Source organism: Harmonia axyridis, chromosome 1 (genome assembly GCF_914767665.1).
Source record: "Harmonia axyridis chromosome 1, icHarAxyr1.1, whole genome shotgun sequence".
Classification (NCBI taxonomy): domain Eukaryota; kingdom Metazoa; phylum Arthropoda; class Insecta; order Coleoptera; family Coccinellidae; genus Harmonia; species Harmonia axyridis.
The window spans coordinates 76,435,376-76,454,857 of record NC_059501.1 but is presented as its reverse complement, the minus strand read 5'-3'; the positions used below and the strand labels follow the sequence as shown (position 1 = coordinate 76,454,857).

The following is a 19,482-nucleotide window of genomic DNA, read 5'->3' as shown; positions in this document are numbered from 1 at the left end:
CGATGAATCGTCTATGGGTGAGCGTATCTAGAGAAAGGAACAGATAATTTTCTGGAAGATTTTCAATAAATGTTGAGACTTCGGAAAAGATACGTACGTTGTTTTAGATTTCAGGCATTACTAGCTGAATTTGAGATTTAAAATTCAAGAGGTTTGAATCTAATTGAGTCAATATCGCCTTTTTCCGAACGGAGATTTTCATTGGCGGATATCCTTATTGCTTCCAGCAAGCTACATTTCCTCATGTGTAAGTATAAGGCAGGCGTTGAATGTTCTTAATTAAACCGAATGAACTTGCCTTGATAAAGTCTAAATATATAGACGAACCGTTGACTTAGTCCAAATTGGTCACTTGATATTTTTACTCTATATTTGTACAACCTCAACTAGATCGGATCTTTTGTCATGACATTCGATATTCTACTAGAATTTTCTACGGTTCCGATAACGCTATCCACACGAAAAGTTTCAGTTAGCTTGAAATGGTTATTCTTCATTTACACGCTTACTCTCAACTTGCTCGTTCTCAAATCACAGAAATATTGGATATTTCTTTCCCTAAATACTTCTTGAATTTTTTGTTATTTCTAATGTTATGATCAGTTTGAAATTAACATGTAATTATTTCATATCAACAACCAAAACTATGTATTATTTTAAAAACAAATGCGAATTTTTATCCCGATCGAATCAACAATTTTGCAATTATCCGCTAAATGAAACTTCGTACGGCTATATTTACGGAACCCTAGTCGGATTTTGCCCATTAACGAACTTAATAGGGACTCCCAGCTTGACTTGATATTCAAAATACTTTACTTGGGCTCGACTCGAAATCAACTCAAGTTCAAGTCAAGAACTTCGTTGAAGTTCAGGGATTCCCGACTCTTAACTTGATATTCAAGCTACTTAACTTGGACTTGACTTAAAATCAACTCAAGTTCAATTCAAGTAATAGTTTTTCAACGTCAAGTCAAGTAATTGATAAATAAATACTTGACTTGGCATTCGAGATCCGAAGCTACTCCGGAAATTGCAAATTTCTAGGTCTTACAGTTCGGGAGTTATCTTGTTTACGACCGGACCTACTTGAATTAGACCACCACTTCGTCATCATTGAATCACATCTTATTAAAACTAAAACATGCCTCTTAATGCTAAATGAAATCATCGCAATGTTTGGTTTTCTATGGAATCACATATTCATTCTGAAAATCAGTACCTTCTTGATGAAGATTACCTGCTGACTCCTGTAGGTGAAACCGAAGGTGGTGAGCAAATCATCTATAACTCTTCGGACTCCTGTTCTGAGCTCCGAATTCCGATAACCATAAATCCAAGGATTGAAGGCGCTACTGGCCAGAATGGGAAGAGCAAGATAAACAGATATCCAGGCCGATAATATGTTGGTCCCTATGAAAACATCGATCAGCATACAAACCTGTAAGATAAATTGTAATTGAGAATTTCTGTTTTACGACTGCAAAAGGTGGCCAGATTTAGACTATATAAAGACTACATCTCTTTAATTATTAGATATGAAGATGAGGTATTTCTTGAAATAAGACGACCTAGACTTCATTTTACTGTATATTCAATGTTTTAGCTTAATTCAATACCAATCACCACCTTTTAATGTCATATAGAAATAGGCTAATTCAAAATAGCTTTGAAGCTCTGAAACGTAATACTATACTTAGTCAAATCACAAAGAACAAACAGTAATAATTGATTTTTTACAAAAATTATTTGTATACTTGTCACTTAAGGTTTGCAATTGATAAAAATTCACAAATCTTGTGAATGTATATCCTTGATAACTTCACGAATTCCATCTTTAAGGTATTGAATCGATTGTGGAGCAATGACATAGTCAATTGGCCCAAAAAAAGTCTAACGTAGCCTCGAGGTGAAAATGGGTCTTACACTGTACTAAACTTTAAAAGCCTTAAAACCTTTATGCGAAATACTGTGTAATGCCGTTTTGGAAATGACTAATTCCAACGATTGACGAAGAATCGACAAATCTGGGTTTTTGTCAACACTACAGGCTACGGCAGCAATATTCTTAGTTGTTTTTGAGTGACGCACACGGTTTCAATTCTTCACACCATTCTTCACACTATTGCTGGCCGAGAAGATGTTTCACGACGTCCCAAAAGTGATTAAGTTCTGCGAACTTAGACTGCAAACATTTCACCATTTCTGTAGTGAATTTTGACGAATTCAATGCGTTGTTGAAGCGTGTATATCTCCATTTGCAGTAACGCCGTAGTTTCACTTATCAAATGTTGAAAGATGATAGCTTCAAAAGTGACAGTTGCCCAAATAGCGAGCTATTCAAAATCAAACCTTTTAAGCGTGAAGTGATTATCAATTTTACATGAATAAGTATCTTTGAAAATGAATTTGATTTGATTTATTGGAAATCCCATAAGCTAGGTTGTCAATTGACCAAAATTCCAAAAACATCCAATCGTAAAAAAAAGGCGAAACATTAATGATGTGTTTGGCTTTCATCTTTTTCAATCAGAAACACGTCTAGACATTCTCCTAATGAGGTTATTGATTTCCTTTTGAGGTATCTTATCACGGGCTACTTGTATCTCTTGCCGAAGTGCCCCTAACAAACCAACTTGATTGTCTTCAAAACTAACGTAACACATGTTAGTCATATTACCTCTGATGGTACCCTAGTTCTATAAGTGAAAGCCTCACTCATTACATTTCCCACAGTGTGGTGTACATTCATTCTCATAGAAAATTGTGGATTTATGAGTAGTATTATCGTATTGATCACTTAGAAACCTAATAAAATAAAAATTAATTTGGTTTTTCACCCCACGGACTGGCTATGTCTACTTGGGAATTCTTGTTATTTGTTATTTTGAAGAAAATTCTGAAACAATAGAAAACAGAAAAAAATCTGACGACACCATAAGAATCTCTATATTGGACAATGGTTACAAACCGAATTTCGTGAAGTTATCTCCAGAAAATATCGATTATTAGTTTTTTCGAGATATCTCGGGAACCATTGGCGATATTTCACTTTTTTGTAATTTGAGCCAATCTGAAAACGAATCTGAAACGATTTTATATATCCTTGTAGTGTCCCTCTGAATAGATCTAACCCAGTATAATGTTTTATATACGCACCTCAAATTAGTCAAATTCACTATGACAGCTATTTTGAAGAAACGTCTAATTCAAAAATTTCATCTCTCACTATTTCTATACAAAGAAAAATTCTATTTCAGAGCATTGAAGATGAAAGTGCTATAAGAATTTTTATAGAACCATTAAGAAATCAATAAAAACATTGGTTCAAAGGTGTGTTTGTTTCGATAGCATACGTTAAATGATAGGTATATGTTAGGTAAAATAGAAATATACGACTAGTATATAAATAAGTATGCTAGAAATAGGCCAATTATCAAAATCGCCCTGTAGCTCAGAAACGATTTGCGGTTTTCAGATTTTTTAGTTTCTCAAAAAAATATGACCGACATCTTTACTACTTTTTCTCGCAATTCAGGAGATATACTCAATGTAATATAATCGAAATCTGGCCACCCTGTAAATGATGTGAAAACTGTCATGTGGAATACTTTTCAGCTTTAATGGACCACATAAAGAAGACTCTAACGTCGTAATAATTTTAATAGTGCATAAATCTTCCTTAAAAGCTGAAGTGATAAGAACTGGGTGTAAATATATTTTCTATGAAATGTTAGGGATGTGGTTTCGGTGCCCTTGAAAATCTGCTGACAATGTCAAAAAGGTCGTTTGATTTGAAATAGATATCTATAGAAACCATGACCACAGCCAATATTTTTCTCTTTTCATTGGCTGAGCTTAGAGACGGTTGAACACTTAGAGTCGGGAAATAAGTAAGGTAAAAATACGATTTCATATTATAATTATTTATGTACAAGTAGATATTATGTATTCATAGAGTGTTGAATGAGATTAATTCAGAAATCGGATATTCAATTGTCATTGACTAGCGATATAATACAGTTGGGATATAAATAGAAGGCCAGAATATAAAAACTTTATCGATCCTTGTTACAAAATGGCGAATGCGTGTTCAACCATATAAATGATGTAATATAAGTTCGAATTCCAGAACTTCTATAGGTAATATACTCTGGCAACATAAAACTGGATGGAGATATATTTTAATTTTACGTTTATTGACTACTTTCAATGTCACTGTGTTCATTAACGCACACAGCGTTATTTCGAAAATAAGATAATTAAAAACAAATTGAACATAAACATGTTTTTCAGGAAATGATTGAGCGATATTATTTATTAGAAATTTGCATGAGCTATCCGAAATAATTGTTATAATATTAATTACTTAGGATAAGTGGTATTGAATAAGTGGTGTAGCATCAGATAGAGTTTTACTCAAAACTAAGTATCTTATCTCTAACGGATCAATAAACCCTGAAAAATTAGGTATTTTTTCCGATATTCCTCCCAAATTTTCTATTTATCTCAACTTAATGAATCTCATAGTCTCGAAATTGAATAATTTTTTTTCGATATTTTTCTTGAATTTTGTATGGTTTTGATTATGAACATAAGATCTCATCGTTTGAGATCATTCCAGATATAAAATTCCAAAGTTCAGGGACAAAATGATAGAGAGGACTCTTTTTAGAAGCAGTGCTCAAATATAATGCATTCTTGCGAAGCAATGTATGATTTTATGATTTAATTATTATAATTACTATCACGCTCTCGCCTCCTTATATTGAATCTTTGAAAAGGTCAATATTTCTCTGGTACTCACCAAAATATTTTCCTTGCATTAATGTGCAGTAGTGGTTTCAATAACTCTCTACTATTAGCATATTGAACGCCCAATATTTCAAAATCATGTCAGTTTTTCATTGCTATTATTTGCATCCAGCTTATAGTTGTGTTCCACAAAATATGATTTATATATTATCAATATTCTGGTGGATAACTTCGTTTGAAATTTAACCAAGGCGTCAGCAACTTAAACGACGCCGATGAACAATGCGTAAGTAATATATCTGATTTTCACATACACGAGACACAGCGTACGATCAATGAAAGATTACCTATCACAATACAAAATACGAAGGGCGGTAGGACATGCAAAACTTCGAAAACTAAATGGGATTAAAAACATGTGTTGCTGAAAACATTTGGCATTTAACAGTAACTAGTTTCGAATGCAAAATCGTAGGAATTTTCAATATGTTGAATGTGCAAACAACTTCCACATAATTCGAAAGGAAAGATAGTGTTGTTTTTCGTCTATGTGAAATACATTTCACCCCTCTTTCAATTAGGGCGATGTCAATGCTGCTTATTGGTTGGGATGCCATGTCTTATTTATTGGACAGATGGCTTAGTAAAAACGGTTCGAAGATTTTTATTGCAGGGAATGCCAATAAACGCAGCGGAGCGGTCTAACCTCAAGTTGTTTTTAAGAATAAATTTTTAGATATATAAAAAGGCGGCCACAAACTGGGCTAAATTGCCGCCCCTCGAATAGAGGCGCCTGAAACAGTCGCTGCATTCTTTCACCCCTAGCGCTGGCCCTGAATGATGAGCGCTTAAAAGCTCCCGACTTCACTTAGGTGTTTCACTGTTTTTATATTTCGTACATTTTTTCAACACGATGGGAATTTGTTCGGTCATCTGAAAACGCCTGATAGTGTTCCCCCTAACATCGCAACTCTAAAATAGTATTCTATTAATAGAGCCAAAACCAATTTCGAGAAATGATTGAATCAACAGTCAGCTCTCTGCGCGAAAGATGTAAAAAGGCGAGAATCGACAATAACGACTGATTGAAAAATATCAAACCCCTCGATACATTGAACCCGATGTCTGATAATAATTCAAGTAATTCAATAACATGACTGTTGATGGTCAAATTGGTTTCAATTTGGGCGGAAGTTCAATTTGACCCACGCCCGAGGGATACGCTTCTGGCAATCAATTCTCATTTACTTCTCGTGAAAGAGGTATTTTTCGTTCTTGTTCTGCGCAAGATCCAATTAGCCACGGACAGATTGAATCTTAACGAAAATCTCGTTGCAATGCAACACGTCTCGATTAGCCATAATTTGATTTGGTGGCATGGCGAGGAACCCCCTTTGATATACCCACTAACCACAAAAAAAAGGAAGCACTAACGTGAAGCCAAGAGCTTTTGCGCGCTAGTTCATTCATGCACCTCTTGCGCTTTTGGGAACTACATAATTGTATATGAAAATCATTACTACCACTTACTTGTAATGAAATTTGTTACTACCAGGTCCGGCACGAGCAAAACATTTTTTGGCGCCCCTGCTGAAGAAGTACCAATAACATCCCCCCCCTCAACAAAAACATCACCTGCCTCGATGATAATTAGCCATTTTTGATTTCTCTAGCGATTTTGCTAATCGTTTCTTTCTAAAGTCTTTTCCACTGTGTTTTTTTTCGGATATTTTCACCTAAAATAAATTCTTGGATTTCTTCGAAGCCGATGAACAATGCGTAAGTAATATATCTGATTCTCACATTCACAATCGATCATATACGATCGATGAAAGATTACCTATCACACCACAAGATACAAAGGGCGGAAAGGCATGCAAAGGTTCGAAAATTAAATAGTACTAAAAACATATGTTTCGCTGAAAACCTTTAGCATTTATCAGATACTAGTTTCAAATTCAGAATCGTAGGAATTTTCCATACGTTGAATGTGTAAACAACTCCCACGTAATTAGAAGTATTGTTTTTCGTCTTTGTGAAATACATTCCATCCCTCATTCAATTAGGGTAATAGGCAATGCTGCTTATATTGGTTGGTTGCCATGTGTTATTTATTGAATAGGCGGCTTAGTAAAGACAGTTTGGAGATTTTTATTGCAGGGAATGTTGATAAACGCAGCAAAGCGGACCAACCTCATGTTGTTTTTAAGAATCAATACTATATTTTTTCAGAAATATGAAAGGGCAGCCACAAACTGGGCTAAATTGCCGCCCGTCGAACAGAGGCACCTGAAACAGTCGCTTCACTGTTTCACCCCTAACGCCGGCCCCGATTACTACAACACAAACCGTAAAAAAAAGAAGGAAGCACTGAAGTGAAGCCAACTGTCTTTGAGCGCTAGTTCATTCATTAACCACTTGCACCCTTGGAGACTACAGAATTATATATAAAAAACGAGTTAATTTCAAGAGAATTCAATGGATGTTCATTTCATTTCAGTCGTCTATGCCAAAAGTCTGTAATAAACAACGATATGCAACGTTACATCCGTTGATTTTAATGAAGGTACATTACGTACATCGATATTAAAAAAATTCAGCGTTTTGAAATTGAATACTCTGAATGAAACTTAATATTCAGTATATATTCAAAAAAGCAATATTGAACATACTATTATTATATCATTTTTTTCCTGTTTCGTATTCGTACACGAAAAATAAACGAGTTTCAAATAAAAGGTTTCATTTAATATTTGAAAAAACTACATGGACGTACAACTTTGCTTCCGCCGTTTTTTTCCCGAAAATCGAGGCTTTATTGTAAAAAACTGGTTATACATTTAAGATTCAAAGTATTGTCCATCGCTGGCCACTACTTTTTCCCATCTTTCGGGCAACGTACGAATCCCGCGTTGAAAACACTGGTAATCTTTTGAAGCGATCCACGAATTGATCCAATTTTTTACTTTACTGGCTGGTCAGCCCGGCCTTGTGCCATTGGTAGTCCGAGGGAGCAACCTCTGGAGAATATGGCGAGTCGGATAGGACATCCCATTTCAACGTTTCCAAGTATGTCTTGACCACTTTCGCAACATGGGATCGAGCATTGTCATACTGTTAAATCACTTCATCATGTCTCTCGTTGTATTGCGTCCGTTTGTCTTTCAATACTCGGCTCAAACGCATTAATTACATTCGATTACTATCGCCTGTGATTGTTTCAGCCGGTTTCAACAACTTATAATAAACTACGCCGAGCTGGTCCCACCAAATACTGAGCATGACCTTGGAACTGTGAATATTCGGTTTGGCTGTCCACGTGCAAGCATGGTCGGGATATTCCTATGATTTTCTGCGCTTGGGAATCGTAATGAACCCATTTTTCGTCTGCAGTCACAATGCGATGTAGGAATCCCTTCCGTCTTTGCCTTGTGAGCAGCTGTTCCCAAGCAAATAACGCTGTTCAACATTTCTCGGCTTCAACTCGTACGGCCCCCAATTTTCTTATTTCTCAATCATTCCTATGACATTCAGGCGTTTGGAAATGGCTTGTTTCGTCCCTTCCAAAATTAACGTGAATTTGGCTCGTAGCTGACATATTTAATCGAGAATAACTTAATGATGCAGACCCAAATCGACTGATATTTCAATGACGTTATGTTAATAAATACCTAAGCTTATTGTATGACACTTACGATCTATTTATTCCGACTACCACTTACCGCTACAGGTATCTATTGCAAAACGGCGGAAGCAATGTTGTACACCTAATAGTATATTTCAAGAGGAATAAGTAGATGTTTATTGTATTGTAAAGAGGAAAGTATGTCATTAAGGATGGAAAACGATATCAGCCGCCATGGTTGCAGCACCCTATCTATTTTATGAAATTTTTCATTTCACATTTGCGACTGTACATCCTTGATAACTTCACGAATTCTATCTTTAATGTCTTGAATCGATTGTGGAGCATTGGCACATATCCCTTATCTTTCACGTGGACTCAAAGAAATAGTCTAAAGGTGTTGAATCAGATCTCAGCCAATTTTGTTCATATCTTCGAGAAATAACAAGATCAGGAAAATTTTCTTGCGAAATATTGCGATTGTTTCGTTGCTTGTGTGGCACGCAGAGTCGTCTAGTTGAAGATAAACGTCGTTCACATCGATGTCTTTTAATTTCGGCCACAAGAAATCATCAATCATAGCACAATAGACGAGGAATCGACAAACTAGGGTTTTCGTCAACAGTACAGCGGCAATATTCTCAGTTGTTCTTGAGCTACGCACTCGGTTTCGATTCTTCTCATCACTAAATTGACCCAACAGCTAAAATTTTTCCATCAGTGCCCGCATAGAAGGTGCTTCACGACGACCCAAAAGTCCTTTAGTTTTGCGACCCGCAACTGCAAAATTTTCACCATTTTTGCAGTCAATTGTAACTACTTCGAAAGATTGTTGAAGCGTGTATCTTTCCAAATTTGTCATCAGTGAGTCGAACCTAACCTAATCGTTTGAGACAATTGCGACGAAATAAAATAGCGATCGGTTTGGAGAACGAGCGCTCAAAAATCGTTAATTCATAATTTACTTCCCTTGATCTGGTTTTCCACTTAGCCAAGATCGAAGGAAAATTAGGACACGATAATCTAAGAGTGGAAGCTTCAGAAAAGACGAATAAATTAATGATCAGGCTGAGGGTCTGGAAATTTGATTATTCGTCCCTTCTTCCTAAACCATCAACACACCATAATAAGTTATTATTGGTCTTGTAATATTGTTATCTCCTAGGAATGAACTACTTATGTTTCAACTGGAATCCCCTTAAAAAATTCATCAAAATTAAAGTGGTAGATGAAGAGCAGAAATTTCTTCGAGACAATTTATAACCGGACCTCAACTACCCAAACAATGTCAACAATTGATATTTCAAAACATCGAGACAAAATAGAATTATTTTGACATTAACATGATTAACACACTGAAAGAGATTTTATTAGAACTGACGAAATTTGATCCGATGAAAATACGAGCCTTGAAAAAGAATCAGTAGAGATTGAATTAAAGTTGTCCAAATTCCTGTAATAATTATTTAACTAATTTCAACAATTTTATTGATATGGGACCAGCAGAATGTGAAATATTGGCATTTCAGAAATAAAACGTTTGCTCAAGAGTAAGACACACCGTGTATCTAGTCGAAAGTGTTTGAATTCAATCGAAACAACTTTGAGTGAAATCTTAATTCATAAAATTACTTTACACCCAATCCTGAAAGCAGCACAGATAAACATATCAATGAGATGTCTGGCTTCGGAACCCTCATTTTTGTTTAGGTGGGAGTAAAATTGTACCGGAGCTAACTGGTTCAAGAACCACTCATATGGGACAGTCAGTCCTGAATGCTCACGAAGTAATAGTCAAGGCTCCAAAGGATGTCGTCGGTTTCGTTAACAGTATCGACGGCCTCCCTGGGTTTGTATGAATAGCTAGGGTTAGGAACAAAAGATCAATTTGGTCGCAGTTCCCGGAAGGCTAACAGAGCCGCAACGACCCCAATTCAGTGAAATAATAGAAAATTGTACTAAATTTTTACCTTGATGACTTCACTGTACAGACAAGGTATTAAAATATACAGTCGAACCTAGTAAAAAGTAATTTCTATTTCCATAGTATTTTATAAATTATTATGACCTTATGACCTGATTCGAATATATGTATAGAGAATTTATTTCAATTTTCATAACGTCTATGTTCATTCTATGCAATTCTAGATACTTTCTAAGAATACGAACGTCAAATATAAATGATGTTTTTGAGTATAATATATAAATCACAAATACGTTCTTTTAGTTCTTTTCTTACATCATCTCTCTTTGTGCTTTCTGTCTGCTGCTATTTTATGGGGCTTTGTAAGAGCATCTTATTGTTGACGGACCTTGTTTCCTTCAGATATCCACAAACCAAACGCTATTATTGAAGTTTGCACGAATATAATAGAATATAAACTGAGAAGAACGATTGGACATCGATGTACATTCATAGCTATTTGTTGGCTTCTTATTTCTGACCATTCCTAGCTAATGGGACATGGAAAGAATACATTCAAAATTTGGTTTCTTGCGTTATTGGTTCTTTTATATTGAACTGAAACATTTTCAGTGGCGTTACGTATGGCAGAAATCTATAAAAATGTCAGAATTGTTTTGGAGAATGTACAGGGTGGGCAAATAAGCGATATCTCTGGATCCACTCATCGTTGAGACTAGCGGTAAAAAATTTTACCACTAAAGTGTACAAGAAAACACAGTGGAATTTTTTTTGAATTTCATACCTCTTCCGCTAGGGGGCGTAATAGCTCGTCGAGTAGAAAAATGAATTTTCCTCGAAAATGTTTCAAATGAAGTTGGAGAAAGAATATAATCACTGTAATCCTTGGAAAATTCTCTATCTTTTTGAATTGTCACTTTCGATTTTACGACATCAAATAAGGGTAGGTGAAAGGGAGAAATCTGACTGATTGAAATGCCTGTAACTTCAGTTTGGCTCAACATTTTTGAGCAAATTAGAACTCGTCTGAAAGAAAATATCTTGTTGATTGAGGACAAAATATACTCATGATTAATTTGTTTTTGCTGCTTTCGATAGGGGGCGCTAAGTCAGAAGTTCATTGTTTTGTTCATTTTACTCCGGAATTTCAAATGTAATGATAGGAGTTTCTTAACAAAAACAGAAATCCCATCAAATTTGCATAAAAAAACCTGAAGTTCGCAAAGCGATAGTTTCAGGAGTTCTGAAGTTATGGCCGAAAGAAAATATTCTTCAACTGATGCACTGCGAAAAACCAAATTGTGTCTTTAAGTTCTGACAGAAACAGAAATACCATCAAATTTGTATGAAAAAACGATAAGGTCGCAAAGCGATAGCTTCAGGCGTTCTGGAGTTATGGCCAAAAAAGATATTCTTCAACTGATGCACTGAAAAACTAAAATGTCTTCTTTCGGCCATAACTCCAGAACGCCTGAAGCTATCGCTTTGCAACCTCTTGGTTTTTCCTATCATATTTCTATTCTAGATCGCTCAGGCAATTTGCAACCATCTTCGAATAATTGAACTTAAAATATTGTGAATAGCTGGGACACACTGTATAATTGACCAAATGTAATAACATCAAAGAACAATGCTTTCAATATATACAACTCGGATTAATGATTGCTCACATCTTGATTACTCAGAATAGTGATTGATGTATGAACGTTTTGTATTGTTTGACCATTCAAGGTCCTCTAGCCTATAGAAGAACTTTTCGATGAATAATCTGCTTATCAATAAAAATAAACTAGGCGAAAATCGGAACCATTTCTGGTGGAACCGAATGTCGAACGAATCTGAAGTTATTTTCAAGAATTTATCTATCACAACCATGCTTAACTATAAAATTTCAGGTCAAGTCTTTTTTTGAAATATTCCAACCGACGGCCTCCTCAAATCACTCTGGATATTTATATTGAGTTGTATTCTATCAAGTAAAAATTGAAAAATTCAAAGAATTACTCAAAAGACAAAATTCATTCCGAATACAAAAATATTCCTAAACTTCCGACCCAGAAAAACAACCAACCATATTAACATCAAACATCGAAGTAAACATGTCATACTTCATAAATACGTTTCATTTCGAATGGATCTAATTAATTGAACAAGCTTATAAGCTTGTTAAATATTCAAACATTATTTTAATCCACATCATTTCGAGCTCGTTTCATTTCAGCGAATAAATAAACTGTACCACACACGATACACATACACAAAATGCTCATTACGTAAAGTTATTGGACGGTATGTTGATAAACTGGTAGCTTTGACGATTCGAGATACCGGAATCGATCAAGTTGGGGTGTTTTTATCACCATATCAATTAACCTATCGAGTCGTGCCGGTTCGATTATTACACCCCTGTGACTCTTGCAACCCCAGGGTGTGTTGGGCATTGTCGGTGATTATGTAGGTCTATAATTATTATTGATACCGCTTCGATTTCACACAGCTTGTCCTGAAGGATTATTTGACCTTTGGAATCCACTTGATTCTGTTTGCGCAAGTTTGTAAATTGAGTGTCTTCGCCAATTACAAAGTGTACATCTTGTTGCTTTGTGGCTGCTATTTACAAGATCGTAGAATATCTCCCCGTGTTTCGTTAGTTTGCGCAACATCAAGTGGCCCATATACATTTCGTCACAAATAAGATGTTCACTGAGAGCATCTTGAGAACTGAACTATGAGAATGGACTAGTTTCCATTTTTTTGTTAAGGATTAATTCTAAAAATTTAAGTAAAATGAAACAAAAATGTGGAAGAATCATTGAAATATCTGTAGAAATGAAAAAGTTATGGGACTTTGAAGTTGGGCTTGGAAGAATAATTTCATAGTACGTGTAAGTGCCGTGACGTCACACACTAGACGACTGGTATTGGCAGAGTGCTTACGAATTCATTGGTGTACAATCACTTGTGCCGTTCGTGTCGTGTTTTGTTCGTTACACGATGACTGAAATAACTTACTATATACATACATATAAATTACTTTTTTATCTTTTTACTTTTTACTCCTCACATAAATATGATTTGCCATTTATAGACTTCAAAAACCAGTACTCAACTACAAACTGTTTATGAAACGTTTTTTAAATAAATCATCGTTATAAGTTGAACCATGATGAAACGAACTAAAAAGTAGATACTTCTTGAATAGTTTAACTCCTTTTATTTCAGCACTGACATAAGATGGATTTGAAGAAAAAAACTCCATCACTGCAAATATATCTATTTTAGGCAAATTGTCACTTTGTCCTTTCACGAAGCCTTCTTTCATTATGGTGACATAAAAACAAAACTCGAGTTAAAACTACACAGTACAACTACAAACGGCGCGAGAGCCTTGGCGCGGCTAAGTATTTAAACGTAATTTATGGTGTAGCGATCACAGGCAAGAGCCGTGACGTCACAGATCAAAAACGTTCCACGCTAAAATACGTAAATTTAAATAATCTATTTCTCAGTCATTTATTGATGGATTTTCAAATTTTTTTCACTGATTTATCAGTTTTGCTCTATATTTTAATTCTATCGTGTCAAATATAGTATTATCAACATCACTAAACTAGTCCATTAGAGAAAAATGTTCAAGAACAACAGAATTCTCTTTGTCGCTCGTTTTCCAAACATATTTCTTTTTGATTTCGTCTCCATGTCTGTATTTTTTGAATTTTGAGCCGGAAATGATTTAAACGATAACGCTCGACCTAATGATGAAGGATTCGTGGTAAAATTCAAGTTAATCCATCTGTTCAGACGTACACAAAAACAGCTAGAAATATTCAGTGTAGGTTCGGATTTCGGTTAAGTTTGTTAACGAGCATAATCCGACAGGAATTCCATGAATATGGCCGTTCGAAATGTTGTTTTTTAGATCATTTTGGGAGTGGGTACGAATGCTTTCAACTATAGAATGATAATTTTAAGCTTCATGCAAATTTCATATTGATCAGGACACCAGAACCAGAAAAAAAGCGCCCAAAAACTCCTGGCAGCAAGTCACTACAGTTTTCAATTTTTTTTTTGAGAAGTAAGGTATAATTTCATTTCCAGCAAAATGAGCTATTGAAATATTGAGTCTGATCACTATCAATATCAATTAAATCCATAATAATAATATTAACATAATAAAAGTTATTGATATCTTTAGACATTATAAAGAAGTCACATCATAGAGAAAAAAACAAAATTGAACTAAAAAATTACAATTCAATATACAAGATAACAACAATTATACAAATACCTAACAATTCAGATGAGTATCATGAAAATATTAGTTTGTGCCATAGAAACACTTCAAAAGCAATAAAGACTTTATTCTCTTTTTGAAACTTATCCGATCTAAGAGCATTATTGAATCAGGTAATCTGATGAACTTTATTTCTTTATAAACTAAGTAGGTGAACTTTCGAATTTGGAAGTTCTATGTTTAGGCAGAGGGAGTATTCAGTGTTTCTGGTAGCATAGCTATGATAACTAGAAAGTTTTTCGAAAGATGTTTCCTGATATGTATCAGGTGTTCCAAATACGTTGTCTAGTGAGGGGATCTCAGAATCCCTTTTAGTTAAAAAAAAAAATGAATGGCACATTTTGAGGCTCGATTTTTGAGATAATAAATTTAGTGAGAACTGCAACCTCATAAATCCAATCTTTCCAATCCAATCTTTCTTTTTTTAATAACACTAACCTATTCGGAAAAACATGCCTTTTTTTCTGAAATTGAACTTGAATTTCTGAATTACAATTGGAAAAGGAGTAGTTAAGATGTCTAAAATACAATTGTGTTCACTAATTATATTTTGTTTGAGATAATTCTGACAACTCGGTTTGGCGTGGATCATTTTCTCTTTTCTTTTCCAAGGTTTTCATTTGTTCTGTCAAAAGTAGTTTATTGTCGATTTAACCCTCAGAGTAATAAAATTTGACATAAAGCGCGCGGAAATGAAAACATATCAGTGATACGATATTTCATTCAATTCATGTGTTTCTCCATAAAAAAACGCACTTTTTATGTCTCATAGTGAATCAACGTTCAGAGAACAAACTCCAAGCGTGCCAAACGACTTGAAAAAACGAATGACACTAGGAGAGCAATAGTTGCCATACCTTGGATTTCCTTGGTTGATACAGAAAAAAATTAATATTCTGCATACTCTAAATTCGACATTTAGGACGAATATCGGATTCCAAATCTTCAAATTTGCATATTTAATTCAGAATCACTCAAATAAATATATTTTATTCAATATTATATACATTCATACGATATAGTAAAATTGTGGATTTGAAAATATATCACATGTGAAATTTGTATATACTCCCTCTATCTATGTCTATTATTCTATGATTTAACCTCAAAATGACATTGACAGGAAAACGACTTAAGCGCCGCCATAAGAAAAGATGCGGGAATCAAGTGAAGAGGGACCAGTACCACTCTCTACACTATCCCGCCTAGGTTTAACTCATGTTTCATCAACTCACCTGAAATGGCAACCACAGACCAATGAACATGCCGGCTGTAATGCCCAGCGCCAAGCCATATCTTGGATGAACGGCAGTCGGAGTCTCGCTCTCCTGCGACCTGGGTATGGAGTGCCTCTCCGTTGAAATCGCTCTGGCGTGACCTCTAGCCACGAAATATATGTAGCCGTAACAGACCAGCAGAATGAGCGCGCTGGGACCGTACACTGCACAGAACATGAATAGCTGAACGGGCTTCGCTACCAGCCCTCCGAAGGAGCAGTCCTCTGAGCGGCTAGAACGGATAATTTGCTTGTATAAACAGCCGTTCTCATGAATATTCGCATGCAGAATGTTGTTTTTGATTGCATTAAAGATGATGAATTTGGTTTAGTCGGTATTTATAACGTTGAAAACTAGAAAATTACATATATGGAGCAAGGGCTACGATGCAGAATGGTGAAGGCGCCGGACACACCTTTCAGCAGGCTCTTAGCAAACACTTTACCGCTGCTATTTCCATGTTCATTGGTATGGAAATTTTGTTTTGGATTACATTTGGGTGGGTAAATTTGGTTTCCTGGGTAATTATCATGCCGAAAACCCGTAAATTACATATAGAGCAAATATGACACTGCAGAATGGCGAATGCTCCGGGAACATATTTTGGTGCGTTTATATGAAACACATTCATACAGCTGATTTTATCCAAATTTTTTCTAGAGGTACTGTTTTCTCTAGCGCATTATGAATTTAGTTGAGTCAATATTTATAAAGCTGTAAACTATTACAGTGAATTACATGCGACGTGAAATAAGGCGCAGAATGGCGAATGAGCCGGTTACCACCTTTCCTTATTTATACATTTTGTTTTCTCAGCATGATTAGTTTATCGCGAGATCTGGACGATTCTTTTTTCGTAGTGATCGCTTTTATTGATCATAACCATTTGTGTTTGAGTTAATGCTAAACCACCCATTTTTGGACAGGGCTGTTCGTTGTGTTGTTTATGTTCCCTCAGCAAAAACAACCAAGTAAGAGGAAAACTTGTCATTATATTTGGTTTTTCCTGATGCAGGTCACTTTTTTCGAATTTTATGGATTTAATCGTTTAAACTGAATATCATATCTTGAGAACCATTCTAGATAATTATACGGTTTTTTTCAATCGAATTCCCAAAAAAAGATCCAGTCTTCTGCATTTTCAATTTGATTCATTGTGATTTTTGAATTAGTCCATTTATTCAAATGACATGCCCAGATTTTGATGACTGTCAGATAGTGAGTTATCTCCATTTTTTGTTAAGACTCGTTGAGCCTTAAATGAATCGTTTTCAAAATGCTTCACATTTCATTATTTGTACGGGGGCTGGTAGTATATTTTCCACGTAAACAGTTTCGGAGGGATAAGATTACTCAACTCTAGTTGATAGTTACTAATAATATCAATTGTAGATGAGCAAAATCAAAGATATCATCAAATTATTTGGAAACATTCAATTAAAAAAAAAATTACGCAAAAAACTGAAACATAGTCTAAATTCTCTTGAATATATAACTTTATATTTAGCTGAGAAAGTCTCATCAATATTTATCGCTCATATGATTTGCTCAGATGTCTGCAAACTTTTTTCGGACCACACGTCATTTCAATCAAATTGAAATTATTAAAAAAGTTTTCAGACATCAGAGTATCATCCTCGATGATTGAAAATCGTTTTACAATAAATCCCTTCAAAGGGACCAGACAGAATTGTAAACTCATCAAATGAACATCAACTTAATAGTTCAAACTATCTGATTTACTTGTCTCCATTTTTTTATCGATAAGTCGATAATTACAAAGAGATTTCCTAGCTTGTAATAAGCTAATTTAATAAATGTTCAAGTTTCTTCAGGATTATGAAAGAACCTAAATTCCTGGAAACAGAACTACGAATTTCGAACGCCAGTACTCAACACATTCGTAAGAATATGTTTTTTTTTAATACATTTTGAATGAGGAATTTTAATTTTTATTTATGACGCTGAAAACTAGCAAATTATAAATTACAAAATTGAATTTCAGGAGGTGAATGCTCGTATGAAATTAAGATGGGTCTTTCTTATAAAAAAAAATTATCACCAACCCTTTCCGGTTCAGTGAGAAATATTAATATATTAAGTAACATAATAAACAAGGTTTCCCTGAATTGGAGGTCCGAAAGAAAACGAGAGATTCCTTCATTAATTTCAAGGAAAAAAGGTCTCATGAATATTGGCCCGCAAATGAATTGTTTTCGAGATATAGGGTGTTTATGGTAGTCCTACTTTTTTGTGATAATTATACCAGTTTATAGAATCTTTATTAATTTTCACTACAGCTTATAATTAGTTAATTCATCTCAGCTTGCTAACTGGATTTTTATAACAATTTGGATTTTCCTGAGGATCACTAAAGAATTGTTAGAAATTTTTTTTCTCGAAATCGGTACGATACGATAAAAACCACAAGAAACTAAACAAACAGTGGTCCACCGAAAAAATTTCGGTGAAAAGAAACGGGCACTGTTCCAGGAAAAATATCACCCTGTAGATTTTCATTCAAACTTTGTTCAGATATTCAGATTTTTCTATTCGATTTTTGAATCTTCCCTACTAATAAACCAAAATCGATAAAAGTAGTATAAAAAATATCGATTAATTTGTAGATTGATTGAATGCTAAATAAAGTATTTTCAATATAAGGAATAGAGTTTATGCTACTAATAAATAACAATATTCTGAGAAATACGTTGGATACAAATTTTCCATTATTTGTCCTTACACTGTAAATACGGATTATGTACCTTGTTTGAACATACAAGAGTAGATGTTTTTCATGAATATTCCCTCATACGGATCAAAGGTAGTATATTTGACATCACACATGGAAAATTCCGATATTACCGGCTTTTGAGGTCAAATGTTGCAAAATGGCGAATGCACTGGCTCTATGTTCAATTACGCCGATATTGTGTTTCGCTACCAGGCTGTTGCCCATAGAAATCTTTGAGCTTTTTCAATGAATAATATACCGTGTTCGGCCAAACAGAAACTGGTGGTATGAATACCTACATCCATTCGATATATCGTCGGCTAAGAGTGTAAATCTGCTAAGTCCATTTTGAACAATTTCACAGGAGACCAAAAAACCGTACAGTACAGTGTTATAATAATAATAATAAGAGAGTTTATTCATGAAAATACATTCAATAAACTCTATTGAATGTATTTTCATTCATTTTCATTCTTATTATTATTATTATAACACTGTACTGTACGGTTTTTTTGGTCTCCTGTGAAATTGTTCGAAATGGACTTAGCAGATTTACACTCTTAGCCGACGATATGTATTTTGTTTGCATTTCATGTTTATCAACTTTTTTTTTACGCAGACGTTGAAAAATATTGACTTCATTTGAAACATTGTCCAATAATAGGTTTTATTTCGATAAAGAAAAGACGATTATATTTTTAGAGAAATCAATGGATGTTTATTTCATTGTAAATACTATTAACGATAAAAAACGATATCAGCCACATGGCCGCCTTGGCTACGTTTGTGGCAGCAATTCATTTTGTGGAGCTTTGACCTCAAAGAAAAAAGCCTAAATGTGTTAAATCACAAGATCTCGATAGCCAATTGTAA

The 19,482-nt window shown here is 34.7% G+C and overlaps 1 protein-coding gene across 1 annotated transcript in view; it reads right to left on the bottom strand.

Moving 5' to 3' along the window:
- The window catches only part of LOC123671433 (trace amine-associated receptor 1-like), a 157,552-nt gene that overhangs the window by 3,964 nt on the left and 134,106 nt on the right, over positions 1 to 19,482 (bottom strand). The window contains exons 4-5 of the mRNA XM_045605286.1: positions 15,834 to 16,107; positions 1,241 to 1,441 (exon numbers count right to left, since the gene is read on the bottom strand). Coding sequence (XP_045461242.1) covers positions 1,241 to 1,441; positions 15,834 to 16,107 — 475 coding nt within the window. The remainder of the gene's footprint in view (positions 1 to 1,240; positions 1,442 to 15,833; positions 16,108 to 19,482) is intronic.